The sequence below is a fragment of the Netta rufina genome (genome assembly GCF_964035555.1).
Source record: "Netta rufina genome assembly, chromosome: 2".
Lineage (NCBI taxonomy): Eukaryota > Metazoa > Chordata > Aves > Anseriformes > Anatidae > Netta > Netta rufina.
Window position 1 is genome coordinate 95,702,270 of NC_140124.1, and position 25,943 is coordinate 95,728,212.

At 40.0% G+C, this 25,943-nt stretch overlaps 2 protein-coding genes across 2 annotated transcripts in view; one reads left to right on the forward strand and one right to left on the reverse strand.

Moving 5' to 3' along the window:
* INVS (inversin) overlaps positions 1-22,378 on the reverse strand; it is an 88,306-nt gene extending 65,928 nt beyond the window's left edge. The window contains exons 1-3 of the mRNA XM_084282113.1: positions 22,361-22,378; positions 18,614-18,784; positions 11,114-11,280 (exon numbers count right to left, since the gene is read on the reverse strand). Coding sequence (XP_084138239.1) covers positions 11,114-11,280; positions 18,614-18,719 — 273 coding nt within the window. The 5' untranslated portion in view covers positions 18,720-18,784; positions 22,361-22,378. The remainder of the gene's footprint in view (positions 1-11,113; positions 11,281-18,613; positions 18,785-22,360) is intronic.
* Positions 22,379-22,445: 67 nt separating this feature from the next.
* Positions 22,446-25,943, forward strand: part of ERP44 (endoplasmic reticulum protein 44) — a 45,187-nt gene continuing 41,689 nt past the window's right edge. Inside the window, exon 1 of the mRNA XM_084307014.1 lies at positions 22,446-22,632. Within this exon, the coding sequence (XP_084163140.1) occupies positions 22,576-22,632 (57 nt within the window). The 5' untranslated portion in view covers positions 22,446-22,575. The remainder of the gene's footprint in view (positions 22,633-25,943) is intronic.

Consider the following 25,943-nt stretch of genomic DNA (forward strand, 5'->3'; position numbering starts at 1 on the left):
GGATGCAAATGCTCATGACTCTGCTCTCCACTAGGCTGTACTGATTCCCTTTGTACAGAACTCTTCTCAAACTCGCAGAGAAACTCCGGAAAAATTAACCCTGCAGGGTCCAGCTTCAGCTAGGAAAGACAAGGATTTGCATCATTAAAAAGGAATCCCAAGCTACATGGCAGAGAGATGTTAGGGTTACCACTTCAGTTAATATCTACCCAATTGCCCTGTCTTCTTTGTGGGGTGATATAAGCCAGAAATATATGTTTTGAATTTATCATTATACATTTTCTTAAGTTGCTTCTCAACAACAATGTTTCTGGGACGACGTGTGTAGGCTCTCTCTCACAAGTCACATCCCTCCATGGCAAACTGCAAAGCAGCAACATCAGCAGCATCTGGTATTCGTACAGCAGTAGTATCCCAAAGCAGTAACAGTGCTCGGAGGCACAGTCCCTGAAATAAGACCATTTAATGCAACGAACAACAGGAAGTGAACATGGGAAAAAAAATAAAATTAAATTAAATAAAACACAACCCTGGGAACATTGTTAAGATCACGCAAGTACAGGAATAGCGTGAATGAAAACACTCAGGTTCTTGAAACAGTTAAAAAGCGATTAGAACTGCCCTACCATCGTTCATCAGTTGGTTTCTTGACTCTGCCAGGAAGAATGTGTCTTCTAATAAAGGGTTTCCTACACTTCAGAAATTCCTTACTAAAAATAAAATAATATTAAAATCAAATGACATTAACAATTAAATGAAATGAAAGCTTCCTTGGTTTAAGCAGATATAAGAATATGAATGTCTGCTATTGTAATTCGGAAAAATCCACACTTTAACTGAACAAAATGTTACTGTGTAATATCTAGATTGTACAGATGCCTAGAAAATCACATGCAAGGGCAAAGTAATACTATTTAAAATACTCTAAACACCGTAAAAAATTAATTCAGTAAATAGATCAATTTGTATATATACAGTATTTGTCTTCAGACTATTTTAACAAAATATTCTTGGTGACGAATACACATCTATTAATTGATTCAATCAGAGATGATTGAACTCTTTAAAGATATGCATTTCAATACATAATATCATAATATTGAGTCAAAAGTAGTATCATATGAGTAATATAAAATATAGGTATTAAAGGAATAGTTTGGTGAGCAGATCCCTTAAGATTACTATTCCCCTAAAAAAAATGAACCTACAGGTTTACATTTAGGTAAGCTGGGTCTTATAAAACTCAGGCAAACTGGAAAAAAATACTGAAAAGTTGAACTTGCATATAGTATTTCTAGGAATAAAGTTAAATTATTACTGCACTGCTCTAAAGTGTACTCCAAATACGATAAATCACCGAGAAGAGTAGACGACCTTTTTAATTTTCAAATATCATAGTATAATTTTAAAATATCTTAGTATAACATTTCTTAGATATATTTCTATTTACAGTGATAAAAAATGATTTTAAAGCCTTTAAGGTGACTTTTTCTTTTACAAAACCACACTAGTTCAGAATTTATGAAACTCAATCGTCACAAAGCTACCTGTGCTGAAAGAGACCTCTAGTGGCTCATGCAGCCGAACCCTCCACATCAGGGAGAATTGAGCAAACTCATTCACTGTCAATGGGGAGTCCACCCATAGTCTCAGGAGCTATTTGGCCTTCCAGCATGAAAAAAATTCCCTTATTGTTTATGTTAGAAACCCCTAAAGTTATCATGGGTTATGTTCACTGCCATGGTCTGGTCTTACTTTGCAGATTCTAATTCTTTTTAACACATACCTCATTTCCAGAGCAAAATAACACAGATATCATTCTCTCAATTCAATTTTGTCTATTTCATTAAAAGTATTCTCATTTGGACCTTCCCCCATTTTCATTTTTCATAGCTAAATAATTATTATACTAAAGTACCAGCTGGTGCCAAGTATTGAAGAAAAATTACTATCCTTAAGTTATCCAATGACACCAGCAAAATCTGTGAATGCCTTTGTATAAATATTAATTTATTAATTCAATGAGTTGTCTCTCCCATGAGTATTCCTGAGTTTTCTTCCGCAAAACATTTTTAATATTTTGCTTATGACTGCTGTTCTTGATAAGTGTGAATCTTTTCCATCATTGCAGGTCAGAAACAGAAGCCACACAGCCCTGTGTTTTTCAAATTGTGTTCCAGGGCACGTGCCTCCCCAGGAGTCATACCTGAACATCCTTTACACATTGCAAGAGTTAATCCATTCACCTTCACAAAAATCATAGATGTACTTGTTCTTTGTTCTACTTTTAAATTAGGTTTGTAGCCCTCACAACTAGAACAAAATCCTTCAAAATAGGGATGCTACGATGATGGCTGTCAGTCTGAAACCTCAGCTTTCAACAAGTTTAATTGCCCCAGGCAATTGGAGATCACCACTTCATAAATTTAAAACAGAAGCACGCTTGGTCCATCCCTTTTCACACAAATATACTCTACTACTTAATATTTATCTAAACACTCCACGAGTGCCCTTATTGCAAATCCTCTCTTTAAACCTCTCCCATTCACCTTCAACTTTTGTTTCTACTGTTCTACATAAGCAAAAATAGTACATTGCTATTACAAATGGCCTGCTATAGACAGAGTGCTTCTACAGTGCAAATCCATCGGATATTTAAAATATAATGCATTTTAGTGCCTCAGACAACTTTATTTGCTCTCTTTCACAACACAGGCCTATGAAAAGACAATGCCAGACACTACTTGTTGTTGTTTAGGCGTGTGGCAATTCCTTTGATGCACAAAATGACTGCTGGAAAGTAAGTACACTCAGGGAGGCAGCGACAAACTGCAAGCAGTATTTTCAAAACTATTTTATTAGAACAGGTGAGTTTAGTAACCAGCAGTTACTAAAATCATTTTGAAATGTCAGTTTTACATGTGTCACAGCCTATAGACATTCATGCCCTATTTACCAGTGCAGCCTGTATGGAGACAGAGCCTAATCTTTAGCTACTCTGAAATTCTGCTCTTGAACAGAACAGTCATAAGAGCTACTGCAGGGTGCAAATTTTTGCATATTCTTGTCCTAAACTGTTGTGTTTTTTTTTTTTTAATAACAAAACCAGTAAGAAATCAGAATCAGATGTCTTAGTATCTGCTGTATGACTGAAACCAGACTTGTAAGATGACTGGATACCAAATGACTAGAGAGACTTATCACTTGATGAGTAATCACCATGCATGCTCTTGTCCTGTTATGAAGGCATGACAAAGCCTGTAAACTGAAAACATATTGCCTGAAAATATGAGAACTGGATATTTGTCTCAAAGTAGTGCCCAAATCAAGGTCTCCATATCAACAAAATTGTCGTCAAGCTTTTTCGGAACGTTGAAGTGCCCCCAGGAAACTCCAATTGCTTTCAATTCTGCTGCTCTCTAATATGTACCGTAACTGACATGGGAGGCCTTCCCTCTTCTTCAGTCTCGTGGTGCAATAATGAATCAAGATGTAGAGTTTCGGAAGCTGAAAAATGCACAAGAAAGTTTTCTCCTAATACCTAGTGTCACTTGGTTTCCCAGAACCTTCTCAGACCAACCATTCCTCTCTCTACCTTCATGCAACTGAACCTACCTGACTAACAATGGTTTCTCCAAGATAATATCTTGGAGTATCTTTTCTTTTTTTTTTTTTCTTCGGTGTACAATCAAGTTCCAAAACACCCTGCATATTTCAGTGGAAAAACTGCAAAATTAGAGGTGCCTTGCAGTGATGTTGGGACGTTGAGCTTCCTTAGAGAAGACCAATACTTTGATTTCAAGATCACCCTTTCATACTTCAACATGTTACTCACTGATCCTTAGAACAAGATAGGTTTATCCAGAGGCAAATGAAAATATTAATGAAGGCTAAAGCAGATTTACAGAGACAGAAGACACCAAAAGAAACCCACAGCTTCTATTTATCACACACACAAAAAAAATTACTTAAAAAGGCTTCCCTTTTCCTCCCCTCAACTCAACTAGAAAGCTGCTGAATTCCTACCCTAACATTTTAAGAATATTTTTTATGATGTCAGAGTTCATTTAGTAAGTTCCAGCCCTGCACCATTTCTGTCTGTTTTATTCTTGTTCCTCAATGGTGACACAGCAACATACTGAGGGACAGTATTGTAAATAAGCTATCTGGAACAACATGGTTTTGGTTTTTCTTTTTCACTGATCTTTTCCTGTAGTTACTCTTAACCATTACAATTACCTGGCTTACAGCACAGATCAAGTGTAGTACCAGCACAGCCGATGGTGAAAAGTATTTGGGAGCACGAGAAGTTGTGCTAAACAGTCAGAGAATGAATCATCATTTTCTAGAGTTAGTTTTCTGTTAACCCACTGAACAGTTCTGCAGTTGTGAAAAGGGGGTTGCAGGAAAGGGATGGGCAGGACCAACCCTTTTGATGAAAACCAGTAGTTAGATCAGCTTATCTGTAATATAACACATACAAATCACACACAAGAAACTGTGCCTTCTGTCCCTGAGCATCCTCAGGCTGCATTCACTAGAAAGAACCCTTTGTTTGAGAAATTTAAAGAAAAAAAAAACACACATTCATATCACAGCTTTTGTCTGTGGTTTACTTAAACACAAAGGAAACTACAGTCCTGCAAGTAAAAATCACCTTTTCTGGCTGGCTGGCCAACATTCATATTTCAGACTGCTGTTTGTTCAAATTTTTCACATTTAGTCAAGTTGTACGTTTGCATGAAAGTATGAAAGACTGAATGTAAAGTTGCTTCATACCTCATGAACCTGTATGCACAGAAGTAATATATGCTCACTGTGAGGTCTCGCTTAAGAGGGAATTTCAGAAAAAGTAACCAGCCTTGGATAAAAAGAACATGAACTGACCACCAGCATCTCTAAAAGATGCCACGGTTATATATTGATATTCATGATATAAATTGGGAAAGACAGAAGTAAATGTGTTATTTTATGCAGTTCAAATAATACCTTCTGAATGTTTTAAGAGGATCTACACTACATGCTACAGAGGAGCATGTTACAGCTCCAGGAAACACATCCGGAAAAAGGTAGTGAGGAAAAAAAAAAGTATAAGTTGCTCCTAGCAAAGTTTTCTTCAGGAGCCCTTAATATCAATACATTTTCCTTTGTGAAGAAAGGGGAAATAACATCCTGGATTTGGGGCTCTCAAACTACCCTGACCGTACTCATTCAGTAAGACTTGGGAATAATCTTTCATAAAATAAGTGAACTAAAGACTCCCTTTTTTATTTAATTTTCTTCATGCCTTATCCTTGCCACAGGCTGTCTTTTCTTACTTCCTTCTTTCCCTGTATGGCTACTGGAGAACATCCAGGAGCAATCACTTTTTGCTAGTTTAAGAAAAATTAAGAATCATTAAATTATACATAACATATACGTTACATATACTTCACACAGAGGTCCTGACTGCATCCTGGTCATCCTGTTATTTATCAATAACTGTGTCAGCAAAGAATTTCTATAACCTACAGAATATTTAATGCTTTCAGATAATGAAAGGCTTATTTTCCCACCGGGGTAGTATTAATGCTCCTGAAACCAAAAATTAATATCCTCCTGACAGTTAAGCAACCTGATAGATTATTTTAAGTGCATATCATTAGCATCCAACAGCAAAACTATTGAATTTTTTCTTCTCTCCTTGTTAACACAAAGGGCTGCGCTTGGGGAATTCATAGAGATAGTTACTTCCCCAGAGTAAACAGATTGCTAATAAGTGAGCATCCTCTGTGAGAAATTCTGAAAGAAGCAGGCTTGGTATTTTTTTTTTTACGTTAAACTGAAATTACTTAATAAAGGATAAATGAAAAAAATCACACACAGGCAATTTGGGTACGTAGAAACATTTCTGTTCAGAAGTATCACATGTGGGTGTTTTAATTAAGTCACAGTTTAAGACTAGAAGAAAACTGCTGCCACAATGCTTACAAGTGAAAATGAATGTCTGTAGTTAAACTGCAATCTCAGTACACTCATCAGTGTACCACAGCATGTTTATTTCATAATAATCTAAATTCTACCGTTTTAAAAAGATCTGTACCCACACAGTAATACAGTTCCTCAGTGTGAAATCATGGGCAAATTATGTTAATGATTTTACTTCTGCTGCAAACAGTTGCCATCTCAACTCCCAGTAAATTACACGCGTGTTCATGAAGTCAGACTGTCCTCTGAACCACCTTTGGCAATCATCACAGGTGTACTGATGCAATATTTTTATCAGTTTTTCTTTATTTAAATTTCTGAAATGAGTGACTTGACCTCTCCCCTTCTTTTTTTAAAGAGTACAGAGACACCAAAACATTTCACCTTAATAATGGAACAGAGCAAAACACACAGAAGACCACCCAGGAAACCATTTACATGGCCTTCTGCCTACAAAAGACTGAAACAGCTCCATCTGAAGACTGATGAAGAAAACAAAGATAGTAGGAAAGATCATGTCAATGAAGAGTTGAAAATTACTTGATAAAACATATGCTTTGCATGAGGTTTGTCTCAATACAGCATCAAAAGCTACATTATTAGATGCCTAAAAGGATGATTCAGCTACTCAATGTGTCCTAATGTAGACATCTATACTTTAGGGTGAATGAATTACATCAAGGAATTGCCTACTTCTTTTCATCATTTTTCATAAAAAGTCATCTAGATGACTAGCTTGGCTTTAGATGTCTGAAATATAAATTTCTGCATTTACATGAGATTGTTCTCACCCCATCATCTTACAGATCCATTAATTTATTTTTGTAGGCTGTTTAACAAAGGGGAAACTCATAGCAGCCATGTAAAGCAAAGCATGGAAGACTTATCATTAAGAAGGTAATTATTATCATTAAGCTACCCATCAGCAAAGGTTACCGTGTCAATGTATAACCACAGTTGATTTCAGAAAGCATTGATATTTCAAGTAGTATTAACAGCTGAAATTTCTGACCCCATCTAATTAACTTCAGGAACTTTCAGCAAAGAAAGCTGTAAGAACATTTAAGCCAAATCTGCTATTAGAGAAAGATGGCTTAGGTGGACCAGGAGGGGAGAATTGTCCCAAATGATATTAATGAAGTCTGAGACAGAGAAATTACAAGAACCCTTTGTTGAGAACCTGATACATCTTCCGAGGTAACTACTGCTTTATAGATATGCCCCAGTGACAAAAGTCACTTGGACGAAGCATGGCAAGACAAGGATGACATTCTGACTTCGAGTTCTGACACCTCAGTTTCCTCCTGAACTGGTAAAGATGACCTAGATATCAAAACTGCAATAGAGTTGCTGAAGTTATCAGATCACCTTTGCTTTTCACCTTTGCCAACCCCTTGGATCTGACAGAAGATGGAATAGCATGGGTCAGTCTTCCTAGCTATGTCATCAGAAGTATTTTTGTCAGAGACCATAAACAGTATTTGTATCAAGCACAGAACCTTTGATACTGCTTACTGATGTCCAAAGCAAAACAGAGCTGTTTTTGACACCTCACAGTTCTGAAGGATGGCTTCTAGGACATCTGTAGGATAAGGAAAAGCACTTGAGTGCACCAGAACACCTGGGAGATCAACCACATAACTACAAATAATAAGGTAACTACTTAAAAGGGAATTAGAGGTGCCATTAAGAAAATACTAAATGATAAGGAACTACTGAGAGACTCTCTATCACATCCAATAATGTTGGATGACTATATGGGCAATGCTGTAATTTCTGCCTTTAATTTAGGAAGAACTTTGCATTATCAAATGAGGATTTTGAACGCTGGATGTTGTTGTTAGCATTTTTCCCTATCTGAAGGGCAGGAAGAGTTGCTTTTATGAAATAAAATCTTGCAGTTTTAATAAAAGTAAGATGTAATAGAGAACTGGTATGTCCATATATATATTTACACACACACCAATTACAGCCAGGTTTGTCAATCACATAGGTATCACATAGAAGCTAGACCTGTAAGTGGTGCATGCTATTACATCGTCCAGAAGGGGCAGACAAGACTACCCAGTGATAGTGGAGGGATGTTTCACCTGCATAATTAAGTCCTATCCAACCAGAAACCCATCCTAGAAGAGAAAGGCAGTTAGAGTGAAATCCATTGTACTTAATATGGATGATTTATAAGTCCCATGATTACATTCAACATACACAAAATCTGATTATTAACCAAAAATTCCAAGGAAATTAAAAAGACTGCCATGTAACAGGAACCACACCGAAGTAGGTGGAGGAAAGAAAAGGAAGGAAGAAGGAATCCTAAGTAGGAACTAAAGTAATATTTTTTCTAGAAAAATATAGTCAACTTTAATCACAACAATTTGAGCCACATCTTTCATGTAAAACTAGAAGATAATTGCTACGTGGTATATTGTTTTTCTTATCCATAGGCCTGACAAGTTTTAAAGTCAGAAAGCAAGAGGAAACAAAGATGAAGAAAATTGCCTTTCAATAAAATGCACATCCCAGAATTTGGACAAGCAAATGCAAAGAGTTTAAAAAATAAAAACTGTAAGAGCCAAGCAGAAGGTCCTTGACCATTGCTTGTCCTGCTGCAAATGCTGTTACTCTGGTCTCACAGGTAAAAAATTAAAATTAGGAGGCAACTGAAGTGCAAACAGGACCATGAATCTCCAAGCAATGTGATTCTAAACATCCTATTATACCTATGACTAAAGTTCATAGAATCCCAGAATGGTTTGGGTTGGAAGTGACCTTAAAGCCCACCCAGTTGTCCCCTTGCAGGGACACCTCGCACCAGAACAGGCTGCCCAAAGCCCCATCCAGCCTGCCCTTGAGCACCTCCAGGGCTGGGACATTCACAGCTTCTCTGGGCAGCCTGTGCCAGGGCCTGTGCCACCCTCTGAGTAAAGAATTTCCTCTTTATATCTGATCTAAAATTACCCTCTTTTAGTTTAAAGCCATTACTCCTTGTCCTCTCACTACACTCCTCGACGAAAAGTCCCTCCCCAGCTTTCCTGTAGGCCCCCTTTCACCAGACATTTGGAAAGCCACATAAATCTGTTTTTGAAGGAACACAGGACAGTGACAGACTGATTCACAAAGCTGAACACAGCAAGAACTACAGAGTGGCCTTGGTAAACATGTAGATCTGTGATTAACCAACATTGACAGTAAAATTGAAGAATCTGTGATCTCACAACATTTTTCTTTTTTCTGCCTGAAGGCCAACACTCGGTATTGGTTACAGAGGAAAGTCTCAGCATTCACTTCAGGGAAAAAAAATTGTAAGAGGATAACATAAACCAAAAGTATCAAAGAGGAATAAGAAGAACGCAAAACATTAATTAAATAACCCAAACTGTATGGAACACGAAGTTGTTTTGAATTTAAATTTTATATATTTTACAGGAGGCATTCATGACAGAAATGCATATATTTAAATGTTAATAAGGAAATGCTGAAGACACACATGAAATTTTAATTTCATATGCTGACATCAACAGTGAGCAACTGCTCAGAAGGCACAGAATGCAGTTTTATGGTACAGCTCAGTCAGACAAATGAAAAGCAGCTGCAAGGGCTGTCTCCTGACCACTTTCTGCCACCCTAGCACTGTGATAGCACAAGCACTTATGTGGCTAGATGGTGAAATGCATCTAAAACATTAAGCACTAAGTGGGTGACTGCATAAAACCTTCTATTAAAATAGCAGAAGGTAATGATGGTACCTCGTTTTACAGTTGCATTGCCAACAGAAAACACATCTAACATGGGCCAAGCGTCCCATGGACCAAACTGCCCCTTCACGATTGCAGCATGACGAAGGAACCAAGGAGCACATGCAATTAATGGATATTACACTAGGGCAAAATATCTCTTTGCCTTGAACAGCTGTAATACAAAGATCCACCATATCAACATATAGACAAAGATTTAAGCAAGAAAAATATACTGGGTTAATATGCTAGAAAAGCATTTTAAAAACCTGGAAATTTTAACTTAAAAAGTTATGTCTTTGCTATGATTAAAACATTCCTTTGCTCATCAGGTTACAAAATATAAAGCCAACATAACCCGGCAGTGTAGTACCTTAAAGCAGTTTTAAAATCTCTGACATTTCTCCTCACTAAATACTGTGACCATACCACAGCTACATTTATGTAAACCCGACTAAAATGAAAACAAAAAAAAAATGTAGGGTATATTAGGAAGTAAAACAGTTAAACAACCTGGATGATTGTGAACAGGTGACAAGTTATGAAAAATAGATGTTTGCTACAAAACTCAAGGCAGTCACTCTCTAACTTGGAACAAAAGACGGCTTACATGATCGAAACAACCCCAGCTTTTGAACAGTTACTGTTTTAAACGCAGTATAAAAGTAATACAGTAAATAAGATGTTTCTTGCAAATTTGAATTTTTAATCTTCGCTGTAGACTGTTTCATAATTTATGAACTCACATCTTGACTAGCTTGACAACCCACCTTTGGCTGCTTCTTCTTCAATTCTTTCTCTTCCCCTCCCTCCGCAGTTTGCTAATTCTCCTGTGACTGCAGACACTTCCCCCAGTACTGAACACAGAGGAACTACTGCAGCTCTGAAATTATACTTTAAATTCCCTTCTATTGTTAAAATCTTCCTTTAGCACCTCTTCACTGGGACAATGTAATAGGACAGTATTATAGACTAAAATTGTGGAAGGAAAAATGAATAGGAGTGCATTTCCTTCCTGGACCTGGCACTGATTTGGTATTCTGTAGCCTTGGCAGTCTCAGCCATAGCATGAACACTTAAAAATACACGGTATTATATCCACTGAAATAAATGGTGACATCCTAAGAAGTGTGAGAGTATGCAGAATCCAGTCTTAGAACTGGCTGTTCCAAACTAGACACGGCTCATTTTTCCTAGAGAGTATGAGTTCTTAAAAACATCAGTGAGCTGTCTCTTCAGACAGCTACAATTACGCTGATTAAATATATGTACTTTAGCATTATTGACCTCTTACACTAATGAAAGCCTCTAAAAACACTAGAAGCTGATTCAATACAAGAAAATCTCCTTTATACCTGTTGCGAACGCCTTACGTTTCTATAACAGCAGAGCACTTCCCATGTAATTACCTTTTGTGCAGCAAGATGGAGAGCAGTTCTTCGGCTACGATCAGCTCTGTTAACATCTGCTCCAGCCTTCAGCAAAGCCTCTGCACAGTCCAGCCTGTCAGCCAGCACACAGTACATCAGAGGAGTTCGTCCAAACTGGTCCTCTTTATCTTTCAGCTCAGAGTTTCCTAAAAATAAAAATAATAACATAAATCAAATAATTCTATGAGTATCTAACTAAAAATAGTACCTTTTTATTCAAGGGCACTTTCAGGTAAAATAGTACTTTTATCATAAATGAACAGGATGAGCAAACTAATGGAGTATCACATAAAAACAAAGTTATTACTTTTCACCTTATTTTTTTTTTTTTACCAACATTTAGAGGACATTTCAAAATATATTGACAGAAAAACATACATCTAGAAAACATCAGCTCCACAAATACACCTACTACCAGTAACTTTCTGCAGTGGCAGAATTATAAATCGTTTTAGAATAGTTATACAGAGCTTGGCTGTAAAGATTACTTAAAAAATATCAACAATACGTAAACCAAAGTCCTTATGAAACCTGTAAACACTGTAAATAAAATGAGCTTTGAAGCCTATTCACTGCAGTGTTTCTTTAAAAAGCATAAAGATGACAATACTGCATCAATACCATTATTTACTTCATAGTGCCTTATGAAATGAAACTACAAAAATATTTGTTGATCTTTCTTGAATTTATATGGTTAGCAAGGCAGCAATTAGGGTAAATAAGAAGTCTGAGGTCTCATTGAAAAGATTATTCACTGTATTCCTATGCAGAGTCCAAAAAAATTTACAGTGTGCATCCCCCACTACAAAGTTTCATATTTCTGTTTCCACATGGGACTGTCATCTATGGTTACTCAAGGAACACTGAACTTTTACAGGTAAATTCATTTTTCTTTTTAAATATTCCCTTGTTTGCATGATTGTTGATGCTGTGAAAGAACTCCAGCTGAGTAATACCCTTTCTTTATAGAAATCTCCACTCCCCCCAGCATATTATACTTATCTACATATCCAGTAATTGTATTCTTAATTATAATTTCAATAGATTCACCTAGTAGAAGAGTCAAGCAGATTGATACTCCCCTCGATCCATATTTAAAGATTAACATTTGTTCCCTACCAACCAAGCCTCTCACCAAAAAAAAAACCACTCTTAAGCATGGTATTACCAGGTACAGCAATCATTCGCTCACTTGCTTCATTTCTGAGTTCCTTTAAAACTGCTGAGTGAATACCAGGTAGATCTGATGATTCATCCTGTAATACCTTCTCTTGCTTAGAGACTGTGATTTGCATGGAGAAAAGCCTTTCTGCTCTGCAAAAAAATAATCTTTCAGGAATCTTTCTAAGCTCTTCTGTGAATGCAGATGCAGAAAAATTCATTTTGTTCTTCATCTATGGCTTTGTCTTCTTTGACTCCCCCATCATCTTGACAATCTATTAGAGTGACATGTCATGCTCACATTAAAACAAGTTTTATAATTAATTTTTATGCCTCCAGCAAATTGTTCCCAATGAAAAAAAATATATATTTTTTTTACCTCTATCTTCCTTAGACACCAATTATGCTTTCTGAAGAACACCTTGCTTTCAACATCCACCCTCACACTGCTGCTAACCCATGCTTGCTTCCCCTTGACCTTCCTAAATTGTTTCTTTTGAGAAGTGATTTTCCATTTGCTTCATGTTGAAAGCAAGGAGTTTACTCTTCAGCCTCATCTTTGGATTCTTCTTAGCAAGTGTTTTTATTCTAACGTCCTTCACCATTTTTAGAGTTAGCATATATACCAGATTGCTGTTGCTTATACGTGCACACTCTGGTCAAGGGTTACAAAATCTCTCTTACTAGCATTCTGATGCAGGTCCTACACAATGATTAGGATCAACTCACGAGCTGGTCCTGTTGTGAGTTCACCAAAATCTCACCTGTCAACTCCTTAACAATTCCTAACAATTTAATTTTAGGATTAGATCCTCAGTATGTCATTTACCCAATACAGGAGAGTAACCTTCATTGCTATTGTGCTTCCTGTCAGTTCAGGCTCTCTGATCTGCTTTAGCACGTCAGACACATCACCCTCTGGCTGGAGGGAGAGCAAGAGAACGTTAGCATGATAAATTCTTTCTTAGACTTGAAATCATTATTATTATTATTATTATTATTAATCTTGATTTATATTAATCAATTAATATCTATTAATTTTCTTCGAAATCAAGATTTCTTTTTTGCTTTGGTTTTCAAATGTGTATCACCACTCGTTCACCTACATGGCTTCCACTGATGTATCAGAATACAAAGTATATAGAAAAAATTGTTATCCACATTGATGCCTTCCCTTCCACAAATCTTATATTCTTACTGTATTATCAACAGCCTCATTTAAAGCATGCCATCTACTTCTCCCATCTCATTTTTTAGACTCCCACTGTGTATATATTTGTTTTGTATTTCTGTGCATCTTCAACCTGCTTGAATAGGATGCTATCTTCTCCTACTGTATTATTACCTCAGTGAGGATACAGAATAGCTATGATTCCACCTTCTGTAGATAAGCCACTGGGAACTGCACGTACCCTTGACAGCTTTCCTCTTCTTATTTTTTTTCCCTTTAGAAATTTTCACATAATGAACGTAACAGCTGAGTCTCAGATTTTCAGTAAACAAATGACCAAATATGTTTTTCTTCTTCAGAAAATAAATAAATAAATAAACCAAGTAATGGAAAGTCATATTTGTAAACTTATACAAGCATTTTTTTCCAGTTGGGCCAAGTATAAAAGCTACGTAAGAAGTTGGTCTGAACTTTGTTTAGAATGGAGAAGATGAAGTATTGCTTCTGCCCTACTCATTACTCTTTACATCAAAACAGAAGACATTAAAGAAGTTTAATTTTATGGTGGCATATTTAAAAGTGATTTTAAGACTTTCAAAAATATAGTTTCTAACGTTGCTAAAGGTGAGTTAAAAGCTAAATTGAAAGGGCTTTGATCATTATTTACGTTCTATTATATATAACTACATTTTGACATGAAAAAATAAATAGGCAATGTAATTTTGCTAATACTACATACACAGTTGATACTGCCTTTAAATTCTAATTTTTAACCAAAACTTTGAGAAAAAAGCACTTGTATTTAAATATTCATTTAACTGTTACCTCAATTTCATTTCTGAAGCCCATAACTCTTTACTTCTGCTCAAAATGTTGTACTCTTTACTAAGTGCATTAGAAAGCAGTACACAGAAAGGAACATCGCTTTTTTAATTAGCATCATGTTCATTAGGAAAATAATTCAACACGTAACATGAGTTAAACAAGGGAATACAATATACATTTATTTATTTATTTATCTTCCTTGACTTGTAAAAATTTTTGCTAGCCTTTCATTCCAAAGTATGACAATTTCATTGCACAGTTACAGTTTCAAGGTAATTCTTTCCTCTATTAGAAAAAAAAAAAAATTAAGCTTTATATATTGTGAAACTCTTGATGTCTTACATCTCAATATTTTAGCTAACAATAAATGCTTTTTTCAAATTTATACCTTTGCCATGCAGCCCTGTGCAGCAACGTACACAAAATGAGTTTCAAACCATAAGCTAGCATGGCACTGATCCCAACAAACATGCCAGTTCCTCTAGCTAATGGGGTATAGTTCTTCCAGTATTAGTAGTTTAATCTGACAATATAGACATCACTATATTCCACTGCTCAGTGTTAACAGAGCCTCAGTGTCTTAAATATATTGCAGTTGATGGGACTTGCACAATCACATACATTTTTAAGAAGAAATACGAAAGCTTGCATTTCTCCCAGTCAGACATATGTACGTGGCTTCTGCTCACACGACACTTGTTCTTAATTCAGCAGTTAAGTTTCCAATTCCAAGTTGCCTTTCTGTTACGAAATGTTAGAGGACATACAGAATGTAGAGACTAAAAGAAACGGGTGAAGATAAGAATAGAAAAAATGGTGTAAAGCTCAAGTGCAACCCTGCTCAAATGGAGCAACAGACATCTATTTTCCCCTCCAGCTCGCAAATGGTGATGTAGCTGATGACAAAGGGTTTCCATGACTGCACGCAGTCTGAGCAAAAAATTAGCAAGACTTTCAAAACTTTATGCCAGTGATTTGACTGCTTTTTAAGGTAAACAAACTATTTTCAGCCAGCAACAGTTTTCTTCTTTATTATTTTCTTTGCCTGCAAGCCTCTGTAGGGCCCTTAGAATGGTGAGAGTCCTGTGGGTTTTTCACTGAAGGGGCCTCTCTGTGCTCAAGGTAGGAGACAGGACAAGGACCAGGAGCTACTCTATCACCAGCAGGTCCTAAACTGGCTAAGCTCCAAAAGATAGCACAGATAGCCTTCTAAATATTTACACGTTGGTGTAATTAAAACGTGCTGTGTCAAAATGAAATCCTCTTCCACATGCCTGCCTAATGAAGTTTGTTTCATCCCTCCCTCTTCATGATCAACACCTTCAGCCCACCCCACCCATATTACGCATTTCACAATCTGGTTGCCAACAGGGGTCAGGAACACCATGGGATTGAGCAACCCAGCTCTGAAGTGTAACTCCCACTTTCAGACCTCATTGCTTCCTCACAGGCTATGCAAGCAGTCACACCAGACACCAGCATTTCTCTGTGTTCTTCATACCATAGCAGGAGTGAGAGAGGACAGGAGGAGGACCTGAAGTCTGTTGTATTTTTAAAAGACAGATCGTCTCCTGTATCCTGCAGGAATCTTGCCTTTTGTAATACCTGACTTGAGGTTTATTCAAGCTTCCCCACTGCAGAATATGGAAGAGAAGGAGAGAGAAGAATCAAACAGAAGCATGGAACTGCATAGTTGCAACTGAGAATGTATAATTAACATTTAAAATAAAACATCACAGCAGATGTTTAAAAAATACTTGTATCTGAGTGGTACATGATAAGGGTTGTAGAATGAGGAGTTGGACTGAATGGACCTTTGAGTATAAATGCCTATTATGCATATTTATGTGTTCTTATGAATAATTAAAGAATTAGATGCATCTTCCCTAAACTCTACATAAAAGCATTAAATGCAAAAATGACCCTCCAAACAGAAAATTAACTTTGGCTCCCTTTTTGTCTACGATTAAAGTGATACAGATGGGTTGAAGCACTAGAGGTAATGTTACTTAAAGACATGTTCAGTGTTGTGAAAAACAAACAAACAAACAAAAAACAGAAAATACTGTCAGGATTCCCCAAAGCCTTAGATCATACAATTCCAGAACAGTGTGATACAGTACTTGTCAACTCACATAATGCAAAGAGTTAGCATATGGATTATACACTAAATACTTCATTTATGTAGTGCTTTATGGTACTTAACCTATAAGCTGCTTAAAAAGTCCTGCATCAGGACTGGTTAATATAAAGGGACACTTTGTACCAAAATCCCCTTTCTCTTAACTTTTCTTCTAACCTTTTGCTTTTGTCTATTTATGCTCATTAATTGCTACGGGATGTCAAAAAGAACATAGTATCTAATGTACACTGTACGATTTCAAACACCTGCTCCTTTAAAATTACACGTTACTGGTGAGGGGGGCAGATGTGTCCATATTTCTGAATTATAGGAAAATACAGTGTATATGTTTGCACACAGTCACACAGGCTGCATCAAGCTGCAGCAGGTGGGAAAAGAAGTAACTATCAAACAGAGGAGAGAGGCTGCTATTTTCCTAAGAGAGAGTTTAATCCAACTCCATGCCCCTCCTATGTCAGCAACCAAAAAGGGAAATCTCGGAGGAAAGCAGTGAATTGATTCCCTCCCTAAAAGAAGGAGAAAGCAAGATTTCATCTTACTGGACGTACTGCTATCAGCACAATCCGACGCAAAGGCGAGCTGTGTTAGCATCATGTTGTTAAGCAATCCTGCACCCGCACACGACACTGATGTGCTGTCCTGAATTATATGATGCTGCTAAGTGCAGTCATCAAGTTCAGCGAATAACGCCAATTGCTCAATTTACTTCTGGCATTGAGTTATACTTTCAACAGCGCCTGGTAAACAGCTAAAAATATTACTCTGATGCATTCTTCTTCTGCTAGGCAATACTTCTTGCTTTTGCCCAGACAGGACAAGAAAAGTCTGTGTCATATCCTGTCAAGACATAACAAAGCGCAAGAGCCAAGTTCTGCCATTAGAGCAAAGCCTGCAAGGATCACGTAGCTTTTTCTCCCGTGTACAAATAACACAAAGTGTTTTTATTTTGTTGCTGCATGATCATCTTTAGAAGAAGAGTGATTTCCATGTCTATTCTAACATCTGTTTTGCAGTATAGTTGATGAGGTATACCAGCAATACAAAAGTACTTCTTCCTCCGTGTTTTCAACATATGTCACTTGGCTGTGAGGTTAATAAAAACACACTGAAGTCAGCACAAACTTTCTTGTCACTTCTGATTGTTAGCCAGGATTTTAAAGCTCAGACCTTCTCCCCTCCCTGTGCAGGCAGAGAACTTTTAAAAACATGTATTTAAAGTAGTTGCATCCCACAGATTTCTAGAAGAATCTGCATATCGACTGCCCAGCTGTTGTTTATAAAATTTTCCACAAATACTGGTTTGTTGGTTTAAGGTGATTACCATCAAGTCCATTAAAACTGACAGTTAATGGCATAAATACAGAGTAAGGTTTTTCATTATTACTATTTCACAGTCACCAAGCTTCAGGAATGGCATTTTCATATAGGCTGAACAAATAAAACGTTTACAGTATCAGCTGGAATTGCATTTAATCAGAAATGCTGGTAAGCGTAGTCTTCATCAGGGCAGCCTTCCAAATGTGTCTAAGATCGTTTTTGGAACACAGCACATACGCTGCTTTTGGAAACTAGTAACCTGGAATGACCTACCAGCCTCTGGACAGAGAGGGAAGGTGAAATCTTGGGCTTTTTAATGGACGGGAAATTTTAAACTTCAGCTTCCATAGGGCCAGACTCTTTCCTTCACTTTCATTTCTCTCAAGAAACATTAGTGTATGAGCATCAAAGCAACAAACAGGACTTATTTTGTCCCAAAATTCTAAGCAGTGACAAGACTCGATTAACTACACAAATCATCTGGAAAAACAAGTTTATGAATTTTTTACAAGAAAAAAAAAAATCAATAATTCTAAAAAAAAAAATAAGGATATGCAGCCAAAATATTTCAGCCCAGAGCACTTCTCCAGAATTTTAAATTCTCTGAAATTGGAGTCCTGAATAACTCTTCTGGATATATCACTTACCAATTTTCTATTTTATTTCACTAAGTACCAATCAAAGGCAACAGTTAATAATAAGTGGTCAGAAAAATCAGTCCTATTTTCAAAACTACATTTATTCTAGAAATACGTATAAGCAAGAAACAAAAACATATCTTAAGGATCAGAGCAATAAGCCAAACCCAAAAGCCTCAGTCCTGAAGCAGTCATCAAAATGCACCTACAATGAAAACATTTACCTGCTATTAGCTTTTGGAGGGTACTCTTATCTCCATTAACAGCAGCGGCATGCACTTCAGATGCTAATGAGGAACCACTGAAGAGGCAGTTTGCTGAAATATTCATACTCTTTCAAGGTATTATCATAGGTCAGATCTGCACCACCAGCATTTTTTGGTAAGAATTCAATTCTAGGAAAAAGAAAGAAATACAACTGAATTGCTATAATGCTAAAAGGACTCAAACAATGCTGAAGAAAATAAACCATCCCATTAAAAAGACAGGATAGAACAAACACATTTATATTTCATGGATTAAATCTACCCCTAGTCAAAATTCAGACAGAAAAAGCCTATATTAAGGCTATATATATTTTACAGTTTTGGTGCCTTCGACATAAATTTCAGTCAATAAGCTTTGCAAACGTCTGCAAATAGGACAGTGCTTATCTACAAATTCAACAGCCCCTTCCTCAGAGTGCTGATATGCACGCTTCGGTTCAATAACCAGCTAAGTTTCTTATCAGGTATCGACTTGATATCGTCCGGTACTTGCTATCTGGTGGCCACCTGCCGTAACAGTCTGTGAACATATGCACGACAAGGTTTATAACCAGAAGTAGTATCTTTTATTTGACCAAGCGGCACAACTAAAATAATCAGACCAGCTTTCTAGATCCTAAGCCTGCTTCAAGCCTGAACAGAAGCAGCAAAATATGTGTAAGCAAAGCCACAATGAATCAGATCAAAAGCCCGGTCCTAAATCCTGTCTCAAACTGGCCAATGCCAAAAACTAGTGTTAATATATGTCTGATTTCATCCTTCCCTTCTAAGTATTCTCCCAACCTATAATTATCTCTAGCTCAGTCACTTACTGAAGTGGACTTGATTTTTGTGTATTTAGAACTCAGCAAATTCTGTTAATTTTCTTCAACAAGTGTCTCTTCTATAAACTTGTCTAGTCTCCTCTTAAGCTTATGTAAACTTGGAGCACCCACTGGAAAGGAGTTCTGCAGCACAACCAAACCCCATATGGATGAACTGCTTTCCTTCATCTACCTTGAGCTGGCTCTTGGCATTTGAAGACCCCTAACCTTTGTACTGGAAGGAACAGTAAATAAACAGTTTTTATTCACGGGTAATGATTTTACACGTCTCTAGTACATCTTCCACAATCGTATCTTCCTTTAGCTGAAGGAGTTGTACTTCATTTAGGTCTTCCCCAGACAGAAGCTTTTCTGTATGTATGACTATTTTATTTGGGCCTTTTCCCAGTTCTGCTATATCCACTCCCCTTGAGATGTAAAGCAAACTCCACCAGGTATTAAAGAACTACAGAAACATGCATTCCACCAAAGGCTTTCCAGACTTTAAAACACACATATATATATCCCCAAACCTAACTTTTGTTGTCCCCTACAAAATGATTTCAGGAATCTCCCTAGTCCCTTACCCAACAATCTACTTGCCAACGCCAAGCATGCCCGGCATTTGTAGCTGCCTGAAGTGACCAGCTGTGGGAGTGCAACAGTTATTTGCATGAGGATGAGCTCCTTATAACTTTAGGAAACTTTTTCCTCATGAATAGTTCTGGATCCATTTCTGGTCATGTGAAACCTATGTAACAATGTGTTCCTGTCCTGCAGCTCTCCCCTCCCGCTGCAAACCCCACCAGAATGTGACAAGGACAAGGTTTCTCCTGAAGTCACAAACGCTTCCTTCCTTACCAGTGAACCTCTCTACATTCCAGAAAAGCCACCAAACATTTTTTGCATGCTTATTTTACCACACGACTAGGTGATCGCTCAGTGGGTGGTGGGGCACTGGCACAGGCTGCCCAGAGAAGCTGTGGATGCCCCATCCCTGGAGGTTCTCTAGGGCAGGCTGGATGGGGCTTTGTCCCTGTCCACATCAGGGGGCTGGAACTGAGTGGGCTGTAAGGTCGCTTCCAACCCAAACCATTCTGGGATTCTACGATCTTTCTCCTAAACAAAGTCATTGATGGATTTGAGGCTTTATTAACTTCTAGGAGCAGACAACAGAAGGGAGTCTAATGTGACAGGAGGTTAAGAACATTTCCAGCTTTAAGGCCATGGAAGAAGGACAAAGTGCCATAAAACACCACAACAAATGACAGAAAAGCTCCACTTGACTTGGTGCTTAAGAAAGTCAATAAAAGTGCAGATGCACATATAACAACGCAGGGTAGACAGAGCTTACATAAACCCAAACAAGTCCAAACATACTTTGAGACCCAAAGCATGACTATTTTCATTTTAAAGAAAACATGTCTTCAAACCTTTCTAGTGCCTCGATAAATCTGCTGTTTTTTTGCCTGTTGAGGACATGCAATTCATACATTTCAAGTGAAACTTTTCCTCAATCATTTTCCTCAAATATCAAGAGGAACTATAAAAGGAACATATATAACTTTCCTCAGATATTCCTCTGGTGTATTTGACAAACAGATGAACTGGTATATGGAATTTACCAGATGAAGATATCTGGCTTGATAAAGATCCTCATTAATAACAAAATGAGGTGCGTATTTGTACAGGATGAAAAACAGTTAAAAAAAATCAGGAAATAACTACATGATATGTTTATAAAAAGTTATATAATTGGCATTATTTGTAACATACACTATATTAGCGTAATCAAGTAGATCATTCACTTTCTCTTTTTCACCTAACATGTACAGAAGCATTAGCTGTATCAGGACATCAGAAATGCAGGGACAGTCATAGGAACAGCAAGAGGACTTGAAGTTATATGGAATTTCACACCAAACTACGCTCATAGCACGTTGTGTTACACAGATAATCGGGATGACAGCATTGTTCTGTTCAGCAAAACGCAGGGTTGCTAAAATTGCTGTGGATGCCCCATCCCTGGAGGCATTCAAGGCCAGGCTGGATGTGGCTCTGGGCAGCCTGCTCTAGTGGCTGGCCACCCTGCCCTGAGCAGGGGGGGTAAAACTAGATGATCTTTATAAGGTGATCTTTATTAGATGATCTTTATATACCCTTTTCAACCCAGGCCATCCTATGATGATATGATATATGATATATATGTGTGTGTATATATGCATACATGTTGTATACACACACACACACACATATAGTGTGAAACCGAGGGGCCAAATGGTTTTTGTAGGGTCATGCAGAGACCAAGCCCAACTTTTCCTCGTGGCCAAAGGGGGCCTGCCTTGCCGTAATCTGACATGAGGGCTGCCTCCGATATGGCTGTGCTGTTTCCCTCCTCACGCTTCCTCGTCGCCTTGTGTACATGCAGGCGATGCCAGGCACGCCAGGCGCAGCTTCCCACCAGCAGTTTGACCAAACCCTGCATGCAAAACCTGAACTTTTACTGCAAGAGGGTGAACTTTCGGTGTAACCCAGCCCGTGACACCACGCCTGGCAGGGCGTGCGGGGGTCCCACCCCCACAATGTGATGCAGCGGGCGCTCCGCAAGCACCCAAAAAGCCCTTCCCAGCACCGCTCGGACCACAGAGCGGCTTCTTGAGCTCGGCGGGGACGCAGCGAGGCACCCCAAACCCCTCATCCCACCCCTAATCCCTCATCCCACCCCTAATCCCTCATCCCTAATCCCACCCCAGGAGGGCCGCAAAACGCACCCCCCCCTCCCCGTCCCCCCACCCACCCGCCCGCTGCGCAACCGCCGCAACGCGCGCCCTCCCGCTACGCAACCAGCGTAGCCGCACCCCCGCAGGGAGCCCCGCTCCGCCGGCGGCGCCCCGCTCCTCACCTCCGCGCCTCCTCCTCCCGCCCCCGGCTCCGGGACTACATTTCCCGTGAGGCCGCAGCGCCGGAAGCGAGTGGCGGGGGCGGGCGGGCAGGCGGGCGGCGGCCCCGGGCCGGCCGCGGGCGTTTCCTGGCGACGGGGGAAGTTGCGGAGCCGCCGCGGCCGCCGAGCGCCTGGGAGCCGCCGCGCGCCCCGCACGGCCGCCTGGTCTACCGACCATGAGAGCCGCCATCTTCCCGCCGCCGCCGCAGCCCGGCCGCCTCGTCCTCCTCATGGTGAGCCCGCGGCTCCTGCCCCTCGCACCCCTTCACCCACCCCGGGCGGCACCTGCTGGGAGGGAGCCGGGAGGGAAGCGGGGAGCGGCCCGGCCCCGTGGAGGCCCCGCGGGCTGCGGCCTGGCCGAGGGGAGGGCGCTGGAGCCGGGCCCCCCCCCACCCCCCCTCCTCCCTTCCCTTCCCTCAGGGGCTCGGGGCTGGAGTTGGGAGAAGTTCCTGAGGGAATATGCCTCACGTTGTCAGCTTCTGCCTCCTTTTTCCCTTTTATTTTAATTTTTTTTTGGCGTTAGGCGCGCAACCAACCGGATTTACACACACGCAGTCATTAAATGCACGCCTTCTGCAGCGATAAGGCGGTTTTCTTATCGCTGACACAGGGCCCTGCGCTGCCAGCCCTGTGCTGGGCCAAACCCTGCGCCTGCCGCGCCCCCAGCCCCTCCTGCAGCCGCAGGGGGCTCACAGGGGTGAAGGAGTCCAGCGGGATTTGCTCTTAGACACCCACCACCACGCTTTAATCAATCTGCTTGGAACAAAGCTGTAAAATCAGCCAGAAAAAAAAAAAAAAAAAAAAGAGAGAGAATAATTAGAGGCGAAGATAGAGCTGTGGGGATCCAAAGGGAAATACCCAGCAATATATCCACTAATGAATGAATGGCCAGAAGCATTAATCCAAGCGCTTAATGAGCAGGGACCAGGGCTTGTTATCCCTTTGAAACATGCGCTGCTACCTGCAAAAGCTTTGGTTAAAATGTGAAGAGCTTGCTGAGTAAGTATACTCATTGGTATGGCTTGAAAAAAAAACCACCACATTTGAGGTGTTTATATATAGATGGCTATTTATAGCGTGTTAGCTCACTGTACGAGAGACTACAGTGATGAACCTCGTATTTTCAGGTCCGGTCTGGGCGTTAGCACGTGAGCAACATTGCTCTTGTTCCAAAATCAATATTGTAACCCTTGTATCGAGCGCGGCGAGCAGAAGCAAGAAGTGCGTGCTGTTTGTTTTTAAACTTGGCGTTTAAGCGGGCAAGCACAAGTTTGAAAAATTGGACAGGAATTAATGAAAGCGTTTTTCTTTCTTCATGGTACAGCGGGTCCATGCAAATCTAATACGCGTCAGTTAGGTTATGGGCACGTCAACTTAAGAAATGGATCGCGGCGAAGATCTGAAACTTCCCCATATTTTAGGTGCTGTTTCTCTGCGTATGGATCGTTCAAACCCATTTCTAATGAGATTAGAAAGATCTATACACATAACACTTGAAAAATAAAACAGGTCAGGGTTGTTTTTTTAATATATTCGTGTGCAATGCTACCTGTGTAGTTCTTCAGCGTCGCATCAGCCGTGCCCCTGTGTCGTAAGGTGCCCGGTTACGTCCTTGGATCAAGACAATGAATCACTCCTTTCAGGAGGTTTGGTAAGAGCTGTCCCGAGCAGGCTGGGAACGTGAGAGGATCCTTGTTCTTTCAGATAGCTGACAAACCCGTTTGCAGAGTGCGGTGCTTGTTTTCTTGTGGCATTTAGGGGACCTGGTGGTGTGTACTACATCGACTTCCAACTTCTGGTAACTTTTCTTTTGCCTTCCCAACCGCTGTGAATAGTTGTGACCCACAACATGACTGTGGTTTCGTCTGGTGAGGTTTGAGAGAGCCCTGCTCTGCCTCCAAAGGATGTGCGGGCTAGCAGAGCCTCCAGGAGCGTGGCAGTTGGTGTGTTTTGGGGATGCGAGCTTCTTGGTGTTACATCAGTGGTGCCTAGAACAGAGGGCAATGATATACAGCCACGAAAACAGCTTACTAAGCTGGGCTTGTTTAGCAATGAAGTTGAAAAATAATTAAGGTTCCAAACTTCTGGATAAGCACATTTCTTCTTCTGCACGGCCTGCCTCTGAGGGAAGGAAGTTCTCCTTTATTTTTCGTACGGATTGCCTTTGTTTCCAGAGCTCTGCAAGCCAGAAGTGTTTGCAGTGGTGCATACTGACCCTCCCTGCCTCGGCTTTATGCTTCCGAATCTTCAAAGCAGATAGGCGCTGGAAGGTGATGAAATCTGATCTCTGAAGAGGGGAAGTAAAGGCAAGGAGAAGAATCAACATTAGGGTATTAGCACAGCGGTTGGTGACCAGGAAAAGGAGTCTGGTTTATTGTTACTGCTTTCGGGTGTTGGGAAAGTGTAACAGGAGTTCCTCGGGGTGGGAGGAGGGCGCTGCCTTCCCCGAGGGGGAGGGAAGGAAGGGCTGTGGTTAGCTGGAGGAGAGTAAGCTGGGAGGAGGAAAGACTTTTTGGTAATGGAAGTGCAGAAAACGATATAAAAGACATGGAGGGTTGAAATGCTGTGAGAGACCCTGGAGCTGAGGGGAAGGGCGGGCAGGGCACAGCACAGGCTGCAAAGGATGGAGTCCACCTGATGGCAAGACTGGAATAAGCAACATAGTTTCTTGCTCGGAGCTGAACGATGTCTCTGCCACGTTGGTGTACGGCTTGGTACCGGGTAGGACAGGTCTGATGAATCCGAGGCAGCAGAATAAACGCTGTGCCTCACCCCATCTTTCGGGAAGGCAAGGCGTGGTTCTTTGGCTTTGCTCTGCCCAGGCTCTCTCTGTGTTTGCCTCCACCTGCAGGTGCACAATGAAAATTGTAGAACAGGACACTCTGCTAGGCACGTGCCGCAGAGCCACGTGCCTAGCAGATACCTTGCTCAGGAAGCCGCTGGGAGGCTCGTGCAGGTGGTGTCCCTGGGGAAGAGATGTGAAGAGAGGAAGCCACCAACTGATAGCGAGGAAAGGGAAGGGAGAAGTTCTTAGCATATATATTTTTTTTTAATTATTTTTTCCCCTCGGGCAACTGTAAAAGGATTTCCCTGTTCTTGCCCTTCAGTCTGTGGAGGTTTATCAGGTGTCAGACCTCTACTGCTACGCCTTTCTTTGTGGCTTGCTCAGAAAGGGGTCCCAGACAAAGCCAGAACACCTACTTAGTGTGTTCTGCAACACCATTGGAAGGACGTCCCTGTCCCCAGATACTCTGAGGACGTGTAAAGTTGGAGCATCCTCTGAGTAGCACCGCTGCCCGTTTGTATGTTCCTCCCCGTGAGCTGATGTGGTTTGGCATTGCCAGATAATACCTGGTGTTACAGTTGGTCTTAGGCTGTAATTTCCATATTTTTAGTTGAGCTTTCCAAATGCTGCTGACCCAGCAGTGCAGTTGCAGCCGCTAGGAGCAAGAACTTAGAAGAAGGCAATGACCTTGCAGCCTCCTATTAAAATTTTAATTGAAGATAAAACATGCTGGGGGGTAATATTTTTGTTTCTTGATTG